The following is a 13,606-nucleotide window of genomic DNA, read 5'->3' on the forward strand; positions in this document are numbered from 1 at the left end:
GCTTAAATATATACATGAATGTGTATTTTATGAATAGATATACAATCTGGTAACGATACATATGTAGATAGGTTGCTCTGAAAGTAATACTTACTATTTATTTCCTTGGAATCTACAACAGCTACAAAGGACAGAATAGCATTAATTGACAGAGCACGTTCTCAGCAACAGAGTGCTATTTTTCAGCACAGTCACAACCATTATCTCTGCATTTTCACCAGAGATGAGCAAGAGTCTGCATACTGCACTCATAAAAGTGCGCTAGAGGAGGTGACTCACTGTTGCTGTCATCACTGATGAAATACACCACGTACTGCCTCACTGTGGTCACCTCCCCTGCTTGGTCTCCATAAATATATACACGTATATATATATATATATATAGAGAGAGAGAGAGAGAGAGATTAAATAGGTAGAAATAAAAACAGGTATTAAATGGGTAAAACATTATTTACCTTCCTTCCTCTCGCCTTTACCCTTTCCTTTCCCCTTCATCTTCCCCTTCCCTTGACTTCAAAACTGAAGGACCCTCCCCTGAAGCCTCATTTGGTGTGGTTGTGGTGGAAGTGGTTCAGGGGCACTGCAGGGATGCACCTGGGCACAGAGCTAAGAAGAAACCACTGTCTTCCTGCCTGCTCAGGATGTGACGTCAGCTGTGGTTTATCAACCTGCAGTGTATGTCAGGCTCTGGCTTCCAACGCATCACAGGTAATAATGGCCCTGGATGACACACCAAGAGCCAAGGATGCGTCTGAGTCTATAGGCTGCCCATCTGCTGCCAGGACAGGACCTGTCCCAGCTCCCACTCCTGGCAGGAACCCTCAGTGGGGCTCTCCATGGAGGGACAGGCAAGCCAGCACTCTCAGGACTGGTCTCTGGGCCTGACCAAGGTCCTTTCTGGTGCTCCCATGGTAGCAAGGCAAGGACTGATCCCTTCCCATCTCGATGCAGCCCTTGTTCAGTCCTGTCCTCATGGTTCCTGCAGCATGTGGGTGTTTGGACTGTCACATCTTGAGCTGTTGAACTTTCCTTCTCAAGAGATGCTCAGTGTTCCTGCAGGGTGCAAAATTGACAGATCCACCTTCCCCACAGCCAGAGCTGTCCAATGTTGGTGCCCACCAGAACAAAGTGACACCCACAGTGGCCCCAGTCCCTCATATATGGTCATAAACAGCACTGGAGGAGTTCATTGGAGAGCTGAATAGCGTCAGAGAGGAGATTACCGCCGATAATGTCTAAAAAGGTGCCTGCCGCTTCAATTGGCTGCTGCTGCTTCTGGGCAAGTATTTGTAGATATATATTGCTCTGTTGTTGTGAGAGTTCCCAGGAGACCCCCGGGAGCTATAGCAGGGAGTGGAGCACAGCAAGGCTGTGCCAGAGGACAGGAGGCTCAAGATGGGGACCGCGGTACTCCTGTCACTTCAGGTGCTGTGGTTACTGCTCTTTGTGCAGCCATGCAGAGGTATGTTATTGTTCCCTTATCCCACAGTCCAGGGGAAGCAGGCACCAATGGGGTCACTGGGGTCTCTCTGGGAAGCGTCTTCCCAGGGTCAGACAACAGGAGAAAGGGTTCCAACCGCAGGGCCTGTGAGTACGGCTGAGCAGGGCAGAACCCAAACCCGTAGTGCGGGGCTCAGCACTCTCCTGATGAGTCCCTTTGTTACTGTTCAAAGGGGCTGCAGAGGTGAGGCTGGTAAACGGCAACATGCGATGTGCTGGGAGAGTGGAGGTGAAATACAACAATGAGTGGGGGACCGTATGTGACGACTCATGGGACATGGACGACGCTGAAGTGGTTTGCAAGGAACTGAACTGCGGGTCTGCTATAGAAGCTCTTCACTATGGATACTTTGGGGCAGGATCTGGCCCCATTTGGATGGATGATGTTAGCTGTAATGGCTCTGAGACCACACTGTCTAATTGCACACACACGGGAGGGTATCAACAGAACTGCTTTCATTATGAGGACGCCGGAGTTATATGTTCAGGTAAGGGACTAGCCTGTTTTCCACCTCTGTGGCCGCTTCAGGTGAATCAATGAGCAGGTGCCATAGAATGCCTGGTGTACACTTATGGTGATGAGCTGAGACTGTCAATTGCGGGTCCCTGTGGAAGGCCCACTGTGAGTCCCAGTGAACTGGCATCCTCTCTGGCCCTGAGGTAGCTCAGCCCACCCTTGGTTGGTGCCTGGGGTGAGGAGATGAATCCCCTACATCCCCATCATAGTGACTGCTGGTTCCCATCTGTCTCCTCCTGATCACCCAGGACAATGAGAGCAATTAAAGTGGCCACATAAGTCCCTGAGAAGGGTATGAGGTGGCTGGAAAGGTTTGGATTGTGCTCTAGCAGGCACAGATCTCCTGGCCAAGGCAAAGGAGCTGCTTAGAGGTGAGCTCTCGGACCACTCTCCTACCCTCTTCCTGACCACTGGCTGGGGACACATGCAACCAGCACTGCATTCTGGCCCTGGATGAGGACCCCTCCCCAGGCAGGCAGTGGAGCAGGGGCTGATGCCGACGCTGACTGCAGGAACAACCAAACCACAGTTTGGACACTTGTGGCGTTCCATCCAATAGCAATGCCACAACAGCCCAAGGCATCTGGGAATGGAGAACTTTTCTGGCAGCTACAGGGGGTTCTTTTGCCTTGCCAGAGACTGGCAGAGCAGACCAGGCTGAAATACCCACAGTTTCTGGGCACATTACCCACATGCTGTGGTCACTGCAGTGCTGGGGGGTAGGATCAGGCAGAGCAGGGGGTCCAGGACAGGAGAAGTTTGCCTGAGCAGTGCCTGTGGCTGTGGGCTTTGGAGAGGAAGAAGTCCACAGGTGCAGGACTGGGTTCTGAGGAGCAGCAGGGACTCCCTGGGATGGCTGTGGGGCTCTGCACATGGCAGCCTTGGAGATGAGGTGGGACATAAGGATGGAAGTGCCAGAGAGCTCACAAGTGTCTTTGGTTGCCCCAGGACTTGTTCGGCTTGTTGGAGACAGTGACTGCTCAGGTCACGTGGAGATCCATGATGGAAAACAGTGGAAATCTGTCTGTGACTCACACTTTGGTCCGAAAGCTGCTGATGTTGTCTGCAGGGATTTGCTGTGTGGCAAAGCCCTGCTGTTGCCCAGAGAAACTCCTCTGGATGAAGAAGTCAGTCCCATCTGTGACAGAGATCTGCAGGAGGTGATGAATCCCTCTGTCCTCATCTCCTGCCTCAAGAAATCCTCTGCCAGCCAGGCCTGCACCCACCCAAATGGCACTCATGTCACCTGCACAAGTGAGAACTCAGGGTGGGGTTGAACGTGGGGTTGTGCTGGGGATAGGGATGGGGTGTGAGAAGTGAATGAATGTGGTGGTCTTACCACTCTGAAGTAGTGCAGAAGGAGAAGGGCACAGTGTCCCTTTGGCTTCTCAAGGTCCTGAGAAAGCCAGAGCACAAACCCTCCTCTTCTGTTCCCAGAGTACACAGGGTTCAGGCTGGCAAACAACAGCACGGTGTGTGCAGGCAGGGTGGAGGTCCAGGTGATGGGGACCTGGGGCACCCTCTGTGCCTCGCGCTGGGACCTCTTGGACGCCCACGTTCTCTGCCGTCAACTCGGCTGCGGGTTTGCGGAGGCCATTCCTAAAGGAGGGCATTTTGGGAGAGGAACCGGCCCCGTCTGGAGTGAATCGTTCCATTGCGATGGGAGTGAAGCCCACCTGGCTCAGTGTCCAGTGACTGTCCTGGGGGCCTCACTGTGCTCTCATGAGGATGATGCTGCTGTCATTTGCTCAGGTGTGTGCGAGAAAAAAAGCTGCGCTAAATCCATTGGCCCCCATGTGCCCCAGTCACCCAAGGCTGGGGATGTCACGGCAGCACTAGGCAGGAGCTCCCCCTGGAGAAGCCCTTCAGGGTGCCAGGCTCCTCTGCTCTCTGCAGGCCTCGCTCACCCCATGTCCCTGCGGCTGGTGGGCGGAGGGAGCCATTGCGATGGGCGCGTGGAGATCTTCTGGCACGGGACATGGGGCAGAGTCCTGGATGACCAGTGGGACATGGAGGAAGCCAGAGTGGTGTGCCGGCAGCTGCGCTGTGGAGAGGCGGAGGGAGCCTACATCCCGCTGAGGGCCCAGCGAGGGACAGGCCCCGTGGGGCTGCGCGGGGTGCGGTGTGCAGGCCACGAGCCCAGCCTGAGCCTCTGCAACACCTCCCTGCCCGAGGACACAGGCATCATGGAGGACGTGGGGGCCGTGTGCCGGGGTGAGTAGCACTGCACATCGCACGGGCACAGCAGTGGACAGGCAGGCGGCCTCTGATGGCCGGGGCTTCTCCCCACTGCAGGGAGCCGGCGGGTCCGGCTGGTGGACGGGGCCGGGCGCTGTGCGGGGAGAGTGGAGATCTACTACCAGGGCAAATGGGGCACGGTCTGCGACGACGCCTGGGACTTGGCCGACGCCGACGTCGTTTGCCGCCAGCTGAGCTGTGGACGGGCTGTGGAGGTTGCTGGCTCTGCCCGGTTTGGGGAGGGCTCCGGGCAGATCTGGCTGGATGGAGTAAACTGCTCCGGGACTGAAGCTGCTCTGTGGGACTGTCACGCCCAGGCCTGGGGACAGCATGACTGCGGGCACAAGGAGGACGCGGGAGTCGTCTGCTCAGGTCTGTGCTGGGAGCAGAGCTGCTGGCCCTGGGGAGGGGAGGATGGGGAGAGCAGAGCATGCAACTGGGGCCTCTGTCCCTGGGAATGTCTGCATGCAGACATACTGCTTGGCCTCCCCAGCGAGTGGGGAGTGAGGGGGTGCACATCTGGGACCTCTCCATCCTCAGGTGCAAAGGGGATTTATTGGCCATGCTTCTGAGAGTGTAGGGAGCCCAAGAGTGCACAGGAACCTCTGCTTGCAGAGCTGGACCAGCCTGTTTGTCCTGGGTCTTTCTTCCTCACAGAGTTCATGGCCCTAAGGCTGGAGAACAGTGATGGCTGCTCCGGGCACCTGCAGGTTTTCTATAACGGAACGTGGGGGAGTGTTTGCTCCAACTCGATGACTGTTGACACGGTGCCGTTGGTGTGCAAGCAGCTGGGCTGTGGGGACAGCGGGACCCTGGAAATGAGCTCACGCTACGATAAGCTTTCTGGCATTGCATGGCTGGATCGCATCGAGTGTGGGAAGAGCAGTAGATCCTTCTGGCAGTGTCCTTCTGCACCTTGGGACCCACAGTCGTGTGATGACCTGCGAGACGTGACCAATATCACCTGCAGTGGTAACTATGAGCTTCATTGGCACCAGTGCCACCCCAGCTCCTGCTACCTACAGTCCAGCACAGAGAAAGAGCCTGGGGGGGCTTTTTCTGCCCATGCCAATCCCTTCTGCTACTGGTGGCAAATAGGCCACTTTAGCTGTCAGAGCCACACTTGCTCATTAGCAATGCCCAGGGGAAGCAGAGGCAGCTCCAGGGGAGGTCTCAGAAGAGACCAGGCAGGTTATGAGGAGATTCCCCTCCTGCTGCTCTGTGATTTGGGCACTCTGTGAGGATGAATATTCTGGGTCCCTTTGCAGTGCCATGTATGTTTTTTCTGTGACTGGGGTTCAGCTGCTGCTGTGACCACAGTGAGGTGTAAGACAAGCCCAGCTCTGCTCTCTTCTGCACAACCCTCAACCCCTTCACTACAACATTTGTTTCTGCAGGGAGACAGCCAGAAAGGCCTCTGGTGTCAGTATGCCCCAACTCCACCACATGCACAGGTAAGAACAGCTTCTCCACATGGCTTCTAGCCTGGCAAGGCTGTCCCGACTGTGCTGGTGCCACACGGGAAGATTCTGCATCTGCAGACAGGGAGAAGATCCGTGCAGTGGGAGGCAAGGACAGATGCTCAGGCAGAGTGGAGGTCTGGCACCACAGCTCCTGGGGGACAGTGTGTGATGACTCATGGGACATGCAGGATGCTGAGGTGGTGTGCCGGCAGCTGGGCTGTGGCCCTGCAGTGTCTGCCCCAGGTGAGGCTGCATTTGGGGAGGGTACAGGATTCATCTGGCTTGAGCAAGTGGAATGCAGAGGGACGGAGCTGTCGCTGCAGGACTGCTGGGCCCGACCTGGAGACAGCGGTGTCTGCCGGCATAAGGAAGATGTTGGAGTGCAGTGCTTAGGTGAGTGATGCAGGTCCTGAGCAGACCAGAGCAAGGCCCTGGACACTGTCCCAGACACCCTGCCCAGCCCTGCAGGAGGGACAGTTCAGGTGGCACTTGCTGGAGACGTGTGCCAGAGGTTTCCCTATTACTGTACACACTCCCCCTTCTCTGCTCTTCTCCTCTTCAGCTTCACCCAGGATGACAGCATTACCCCCACAAGCAGGTAAGGCGTCCATTCCTGGGACTGGGCCATGCTGTGACCCACACAGCCAGCGGGATAAGTCACTTTATCAGGGTTTGAAATGCCCAGGAAGAGCTGCAAGGCTGTTAGGGATGGGGAGGGGCTGTAATGTACCCAGAGCATGGGAGCTGCTGCATCACCCGGCCCTTGGCACCCAACACCTGCTGCCTTGAATGACTGGGGTAAGGGCTGGGATGTACTGTCCCTTTTCTCTCCAAACCATGGTGCATCCACTGCCATGTTCCTTCCCCTGCAGATTTCCCCCGGGGTCATCCAACTGACAGAGGGAAAGCCTCCGTGCCTGTTGTCATTTGCATTATCCTGGGGGCTCTTCTCTGCCTGCTCCTGGCCCTCCTGGCTGGGCAAACTGTCAAGGCACAGCGCAGAGGTAGGTCCTGTCCCAGTAATTTTGGAGGAGATGCCTCCTGATTGGGCTGGCAGTGATGGGGAGTGTCACCAAGGAGCATGGGTAAAGTTTGGGGATGGGAGCGTGCGCTGCTTCTTGTCCCACACCACTCCACTGACAGCCTGGACATTGGGCCCCAAGCAAGCAAGAGGTGGGGAGAACCCAGAAGCAGTGGGAGTTAATGCTGGGGCAAGGGAAGAAATAACAAAGCAACACTGGTAGGGATGGGAGTAGAGAGGAGACAGACAAAGATGTTCCACTGTCTGCACTATGGCAGCAGTGGAGGGGGCTCTGGGGCAGAGAAGGTGCCAGGAGGAACATGGGATACAGTCAATCGCTCTGTTGTCAGGCTACTGTGTTGTGTTGGGCACAGCCATGCTATGGACCTGAGGGGCAGAGAGAGGTCAGCTCCAGGGGTCAGCAGTGGGATCTAACATAGAGGCCAAAAAAGCATGAAGGTTGTCTGTGACAGGTTGGTGTGAGGCTAATGCTATCGCACACCAGGTTGTTATTCTCAAAGGGGATGTGGCAGCGGTGCCCAAACAGGCAGCCCTGGGCTGATCCCAGGAGCAGGGTGTGGGGAGAAAAGCAGAGTCCCATCCCTTTCTACCCATTCCCAGGACAGACCTGTCTTTGTCCTCAGGCTCCAGGAGAACTGAGGAGCCCTTCCCTGAGGTTGTGTATGAGGAGATCGGATACAGCTCTGCATGGGAGAAGCAGACAACGTTTGATCACTCAGGTGAGTGCAGGCCCTTTGAGGGCACATCTGCATGGACCTTTCCCTTTCCCTTGGCCCCATCTGCCCCTGCCAACACCAGTCTTTCAGCTCCACCACCTGCACATTCCCCGTCTTGCACTTCATGGAATGTTACTTCTCACTGCCACCAGATCCCTTCTCCTTCTAGACATTGCTATTGTGCCCAGAGATGATCCAGAAGAAGGCTATGATGATGCCAAGGAGGTTTCTGAACCTGGGAATGATCCTGACTCTGGGCAGGGTCACTCTGAAGTGCCCAGGACACAAAAGGAGGAAGAGGAGCCAATGGATGCAGTCAGAGGTAAGAAGGAAATGAATTGCAGCTCTGCTAGTTACCACATACCATTCCCTGTCTTAGGTGAATTGCTGCAGTACCATGAGCCCAGCCTTTTATGATGGGGAACCTGCCCAAGGAGATTTCCTTAGGGGAAATGGGTCTTGGACATGGCCAGTGAGAAAAAGGAAGGAATGAGATGGACAGCCCTGAAGGGGTATCCTATGGAACACACCAAAGTACTTGTCTTACTGCTTGCAGGGATGAGTCTGCACTCCCAGAGAAATACTGGAGGCTCTGGAGCAGGTGGAGATACCTTGTCCTTGTTCCTGAGGAGCACGGGCTATGATGATGTTGAAGAGGTGTCTCTGGCACATCCCCATGGGGATATGAGCACTGTGAAACTAGAGTGGGACACAAAAGGATCCCTGAGCCCCGAGCAAGGAGAACCCATCTCTGCCATGAGCCCGAGTGCAGTTGCAAGGGAAGAGAAGCTGGTGCTGCTTAGAGAGCTGTGAGGTCCCCTTTCCCATGGGCAGCAGTAGTGTGGCATTTCCTCTTGTGTTAGTACCCTGCTTTTACATCGCGTCTGTATTTGTTCTTATTAAAACCCTTTGGAAGTTTTGATCCAGAGCTGGTGCTTCACTGCCCATGTGTCGGTTGGATCTTTGGGGCTGGTCAAGGGAAGCAGAGCAGAAAGACACAGTGATGGGGAAGGGGTTTTTTGTGGGGATAGTGGTACTGGGTTCAAGCTCTGGGGCTGAAAGCATGTGGTGCATGGGGACTATTCCTGCTCACAGAGACATTTCCATCACTCCTACCAGAAGCAGAGTTTCAAGCCAAAGCAGCTGTCTACAAGGTCTTATGGTGCTCCTCTGAGGGAGGGTCCTCCTGCTGCCTTTGACTTTTAGGAGGGGGAGAACATTCCCTTATTGTTGTGGGAGACAGAGGAGGGAAAATCCTCTTGGGAGGAGATGTAAGCTGCAGCCTAAGACCATTGTCCAGCCCCTGTTCTGGAGAAGTTTCCATCCCAGAACTTGGCCAGATTTCCATGGAAGAGATTTTGTGCTCCTCTCCTGAAGCAGGCACTGCTAGAAACTGAGCCAGGGTCCTTTCTTCTTTGTCAAGGATTTCACCTGCCACAGAACAGATGAGCAGAGAAACCTCTGCCTTGGGAGCTAAGCAGGGAGAAGTGTTTGACACTTGGGTAGGACCCAAACTACCATCCCTGCTCCTGCTGCCAGGTCTCCACATGTTCCTTTGCTGCAGTCTGGAAAGTGCCTTAGATGTCTGTGGCAGGGCTCCCTGCAGGGAACAGCCACAACTCTTCCGTACTGCATCAGCATCTGGCCCTCAAGCAGCAGAGGGTCTGAGGCAGCTGTCTCCAGCACTTCCTCCCACAGCATCATTGCCCTGTGTCCTGCTGTGAGACCCGTCACTCCCAGGGTAATCCTAGGGAGCTCTGCGAGGAGCCAGCACTCATGCACCCTTCTGCCTCTGAGACTGGAGCTCCCCTTCTTCTGGCCACAGCCTAGAGCCTGCCTCTCATCCCAGTCCCAGACCCACTCTTCCCTGCGTAGACACAGGTCTGGAACCTGACCCGAGGCGAGTTTCCTGGGATACAGAGACTGCTCGTGGTGCTCAAGTACTCCAGCACAAGGAGTCTCACTCTGGTTAATTTGCTCTCCTGTGGGCTTTCTGCAGCCAGACTCTCACTTGGTGTTGGGCAGCAGTGCAGAGGGTCAGGATCTCAACATGATGCCCCTCAGATGCGTACTAGGTTGCTGCAGGAGCAACCACAAGTCACTGATCTTCTCTTGACAGCTGCTCTGTCCTATCTGAGGCTGGAGAGCAAGGATAAAAGACAGCCTGGAGATGCACAACACTACTCTTTCAAATAAATAAATAACCATTAAATAGGCTTTTTCTCTAAGCCTATGATGGCATACTGCCTTTATGCAGCTCCTATTTCTAGGAGGAGTCCAGCTCCAAGCACTGCTTGTGTTGGCCTGGTTCTCATCTCAGGATGCTGAGAGCAAACCCATGGGTCCTGGAGATTTCAGGGAAATCTCTTCCATATGTATGCAGCACAGGGATTTTCTTTTGCTATGCCAGCTTGCTGCTGCCTGTGATGTGTGCTGGGGGAAGGCAATGAGGAAATGAACATCCAGCCAGGATCCACTTGTAACACCATTAGCCATTTATTAACTCATCAGTTGACACGACTTCCACCTCTGATACCCACACCCTTGCTCAGGGAAGCCTGGAGCCTAGGAGGCTGTGCCCTAACACCAATCACGTCAGTGCTTTCTGCTTCAGTTTCCCCTTTTTCAAAGTGGGAATGATGCTGATGATTTGACCTGTGCAGCTCTGGGAAGCCAGATGCCACCAGCTGGGGGACGGAATGGAAAGAAAACTGAGTGAAGCACTCCTTCCCATCTTGGGGATGACAGATGCCCCTCCCTCTCAGCACAGCCTCCTGAGCAGTGAGCACTTCAAAGGCTTTCATTGGCACCCTCAGTGCAGGCTAGTTCAGGATGAACTGTGGATTGTGCAGTGCGTTCCATCACAACACTGGATGCAGGAGAAGCCCCAAATCCTACACTCCTGCTGCAGCCAGCCAACCTTGGGATTCAGGACAGCACAAGAAGAAGATAAAATCAGCCTTGTTCTACCCAGAATGAGAGAGAGTCTGTCTAGATGTATGATACAACACAGCTTGGCAGCTTTCTCTCTGAATATCATCAGACTGATTCAAAAAGGCACTTTACTGCATATCCATTGAAGGTGGATACACTTGGCAAGAGCCTTTGAAAGTGGATTCTTAGAAGAGAGTCAACAGAAAGCTGAGTTTCTGCAGCACCACAGCAGTGCTGTCTTCCCTGGCAAAGGCAGATGTGATCAGCACTGAGATCCTGTGCAGGAAGCCCCGCTGTGCCCCCATGCAGCATATGATACCTAAGGCAAGTCAGAGCCACGGCATGGGTTCAATCAGACAGCGCCGTCTCTGGGGTCTTCCCCACCCCAGCCAAGGGTCCGGATTGCAGGTGCTCAGCAAGGGGGCTGTTGGGATGCAGCCGAGAGAAACGTCCAAGTGTCCAGATGGGGAAGACATTGCGGTAGGCAGTGTAACTGATGGCACATGACTTGTTGAACACCCCAGCAATGTTCTCCTGAGAGAGAGAGACAGACAGCAAGGTGATGTGGTTGACAGGAGACTACAACCTGTCCAGGACATAGTGCTGAGCTCATTACTTTTCTGAAGTCCTCCATCAGAAGACACACGTGGCTTCTGAGCACATCATCACAAGGGCTACATGATGCCCAGGACATCTGCATTACTGGGGAACAAATGGGGGAGATCAGAGAAGATCCACATACCTGAGGCCAGTCACCATTTGGGCAGCTGCTTGTCAATCAAAAGTTTGATGCCCCTTTCCAGCACAGCAGTGTCTGGGTACCTGCAAAGCACAAGGGAGATATAGTCACTTTTGTCATCTAGGCTGTCTGCATACCTGCTTCAGGAGCTCAATCACCTCCAGTCTGCCTCAGGCTAAATTAAAGCATGTTGAGTGCTTTCAGAAGGCCCCTTATATCTCCAGGGTACCATGCAATTCAAATACAGCAAAATGTGGCCTGAAGTTGTGATCCAAAGCTTTGCTTTGCTCTGGTTCCCCCTCTCTCTATCATCAGCAGCCTCACTGTCTGGACCTCAGCTCTGGTGTCAGTGCAGGAATGGAGTAATTGAAAAACATGATTGGGTGCACAGCCCACACTGCCATGACCCAGAGCCTATGCCAGCCTTTTCACACAACCCAGCTGGTCTCTCCCATCTCACCAAGCTCTAAAAGAAATGTGATGTCAGAAGTGGCAAACGCTGCACCTACCTGACAGCCATGAGCCCCAGCAGGGCCCAACATGTGTTGTGGATCTGCGATGTGGAACTCTGCACGTATGTGCGCTGTTCACATGACTCAAAGTCCTCTCCCCATCCGCCATCTGTCATCTGCTTGGAGAGCAGGAACTGGCAGGCTTGGGCCACTTCTCTGCATGCCACCCTGCAGGGACAGGCAGAGAATCAGACAGGACAAGGGTACCAATGAGAGCTAGCTAGTTTGCAGTTTTCCAGCTGCAAGCAGAAGCTGTGCTCTACCCTGCTCATGGGTACCCTGCCACAAGAGCTGGAACTCATGCAAACTCGTGCTCTGGTCATATCACAGATTTGGAAGGAGCAGTATCTGAGGCAGAAGAGCCCAGGGATGCACCCAGCCCCACCTCGGGGTCCCATCCCTGTCCCAGAACTAGAGGTAGAGAAACCACCTGGCCTTTATTTACCCATCACGGTACACATGCTTCATGCTGGCAAATGCCTCCAGACCAAACCAGGTTCCATATGTGAAGCAAACTCCCCAGCTCCTAGGCGAGAAGGAAAATCAGTGCAAGGACCAGGGCAGAGGCAGGCTCTGACACTGCTGTATGCACAGCAAAAACAGACACAGGCAGAGCAACAGCTTGTCTACCCTATGGCCTAACTTTGCTCAGAGTCTGCATGCTGCACTCATAAAAGTCTGCACTAGAGGAGGTGACTCACTGTTGCTGTCATCACTGATGAAACACACCACCTACTGCCTCACTGTGGTCACCTCTCCTGCTTGGTCTCCATAAGCATTCAGCAAGTGTCAGTGAATGTCTGGCTGTAACTTTTCTGGGTGAAGGAATTCAGTGACACACCTTTGCTTCATCAGCACTTCCACGTCAGACACCACTTTGTCAGAGTGCCCCTCTGCTGCCATCTGTCACACAGAAACAACATGTAATGGACTACTGGTGGGAAGATTCAACCTTTACTGCCATACCACCACCATCTGCCTCTGATATAATGGGCTAACATAATAAAAAAGGATGCATTACTTTCATAGAGGCCTTCATGTATAGGTATACATGTATACACTTGTATGCTCACATATATATATATATAGAGAGAGAGAGAGAGAGAGAGAGATTAAATAGGTAGAAATAAAAACAGGTATTAAAAGGATAAAACATTAGTTACCTTCCTTCCTCTCTCCTTTACCCTTTCCTTTCCCCTTCATCTTCCCCTTCTCTTGACATCAAAAATGAAGGACCCTGCCATGAAGACTCATTTGATGTGGTCGTGGTGGAAGTGGTTCAGGGGCACTGCAGGGATGCACCTGGGCACAGGGCTAAGAAGAAACCACTGTCTTCCTGCCTGCTCAGGATGTGACGTCAGCTGTGGTTTATCAACCTGCAGTGTATGTCAGGCTCTGGCTTCCAACGCATCACAGGTAATAATGGCCCTGGATGACACACCAAGAGCCAAGGATGCGTCTGAGTCTATAGGCTGCCCATCTGCTGCCAGGACAGGACCTGTCCCAGCTCCCACTCCTGGCAGGAACCCTCAGTGGGGCTCTCCATGGAGGGACAGGCAAGCCAGCACTCTCAGGACTGGTCTCTGGGCCTGACCAAGGTCCTTTCTGGTGCTCCCATGGTAGCAAGGCAAGGACTGATCCCTTCCCATCTCGATGCAGCCCTTGTTCAGTCCTGTCCTCATGGTTCCTGCAGCATGTGGGTGTTTGGACTGTCACATCTTGAGCTGTTGAACTTTCCTTCTCAAGAGATGTTCAGTGTTCCTGCAGGGTGCAAAATTGACAGATCCACCTTCCCCACAGCCAGAGCTGTCCCACGTTGGTGCCCACCAGAGCAAAGAGGCCCCAGTCCCTCATATATGGTCATAAACAGCACTGGAGGAGTTCATTGGAGAGCTGAGTAGCGTCAGAGGGGAGATTACCGCCGATAATGTCTAAAAAGGTGCCT

General features: G+C 53.8%; 2 protein-coding genes across 3 annotated transcripts; one reads left to right on the forward strand and one right to left on the reverse strand.

Moving 5' to 3' along the window:
- The first annotated feature begins 1,597 nt into the window (after positions 1-1,597).
- LOC107306888 (antigen WC1.1-like) lies at positions 1,598-8,404 on the forward strand. Its single transcript, XM_085553730.1, has 13 exons — positions 1,598-1,988; positions 2,966-3,271; positions 3,455-3,769; positions 3,914-4,231; positions 4,313-4,627; positions 4,913-5,227; positions 5,653-5,709; positions 5,797-6,111; positions 6,281-6,316; positions 6,591-6,722; positions 7,384-7,479; positions 7,646-7,798; positions 8,033-8,404. Exons 1-13 carry the CDS (start codon positions 1,706-1,708, stop codon positions 8,287-8,289), a joined length of 2,898 nt encoding a protein of 965 aa, XP_085409856.1. The 5' UTR covers positions 1,598-1,705; the 3' UTR covers positions 8,290-8,404.
- Positions 8,405-9,948: 1,544 nt separating this feature from the next.
- LOC146760167 (lanosterol synthase-like) lies at positions 9,949-12,288 on the reverse strand. Of its 2 annotated transcripts, XR_014948444.1 has the most exons (5): positions 12,107-12,288; positions 11,659-11,829; positions 11,153-11,232; positions 10,730-10,944; positions 9,949-10,396 (listed from the first exon to the last, which is right to left on the reverse strand). XR_014948444.1 is itself a non-coding variant. In XM_085553733.1 (4 exons), exons 1-3 carry the CDS (start codon positions 12,127-12,129, stop codon positions 11,163-11,165), a joined length of 264 nt encoding a protein of 87 aa, XP_085409859.1. In that variant the 5' UTR covers positions 12,130-12,288; the 3' UTR covers positions 9,949-10,944; positions 11,153-11,162. The 2 variants fall into 2 exon arrangements, 1 of the variants encoding a protein (XP_085409859.1); XM_085553733.1 differs by having other exon boundaries at positions 9,949-10,944.
- Between the last annotated feature and the right edge of the window lie 1,318 nt (positions 12,289-13,606).

Source organism: Coturnix japonica, chromosome 7 (assembly GCF_054131305.1).
Source record: "Coturnix japonica strain WE chromosome 7, WE-NBRP24, whole genome shotgun sequence".
In the NCBI taxonomy this organism is placed as follows: Eukaryota; Metazoa; Chordata; class Aves; order Galliformes; family Phasianidae; genus Coturnix; species Coturnix japonica.

Excerpts from the sequence above, each read along its gene's own strand:
- LOC107306888 (XM_085553730.1), top strand. The coding sequence starts at position 1,706 with ATGCGATGTGCTGGGAGAGTGGAGGTGAAATACAACAATGAGTGGGGG. Across the intron at positions 3,770-3,913 it reads TGCTGCTGTCATTTGCTCAG|GCCTCGCTCACCCCATGTCC; the intron begins GTGTGTGCGAGA and ends TGCTCTCTGCAG. Across the intron at positions 4,232-4,312 it reads CGTGGGGGCCGTGTGCCGGG|GGAGCCGGCGGGTCCGGCTG; the intron begins GTGAGTAGCACT and ends TCCCCACTGCAG.
- LOC146760167 (XM_085553733.1), bottom strand. The coding sequence starts at position 12,129 with ATGAAGCATGTGTACCGTGATGG. Across the intron at positions 11,830-12,106 it reads AAGCATGTGTACCGTGATGG|GGTGGCATGCAGAGAAGTGG; the intron begins GTAAATAAAGGC and ends CTGTCCCTGCAG. Across the intron at positions 11,233-11,658 it reads CTGGGGCTCATGGCTGTCAG|GTACCCAGACACTGCTGTGC; the intron begins GTAGGTGCAGCG and ends TGTGCTTTGCAG.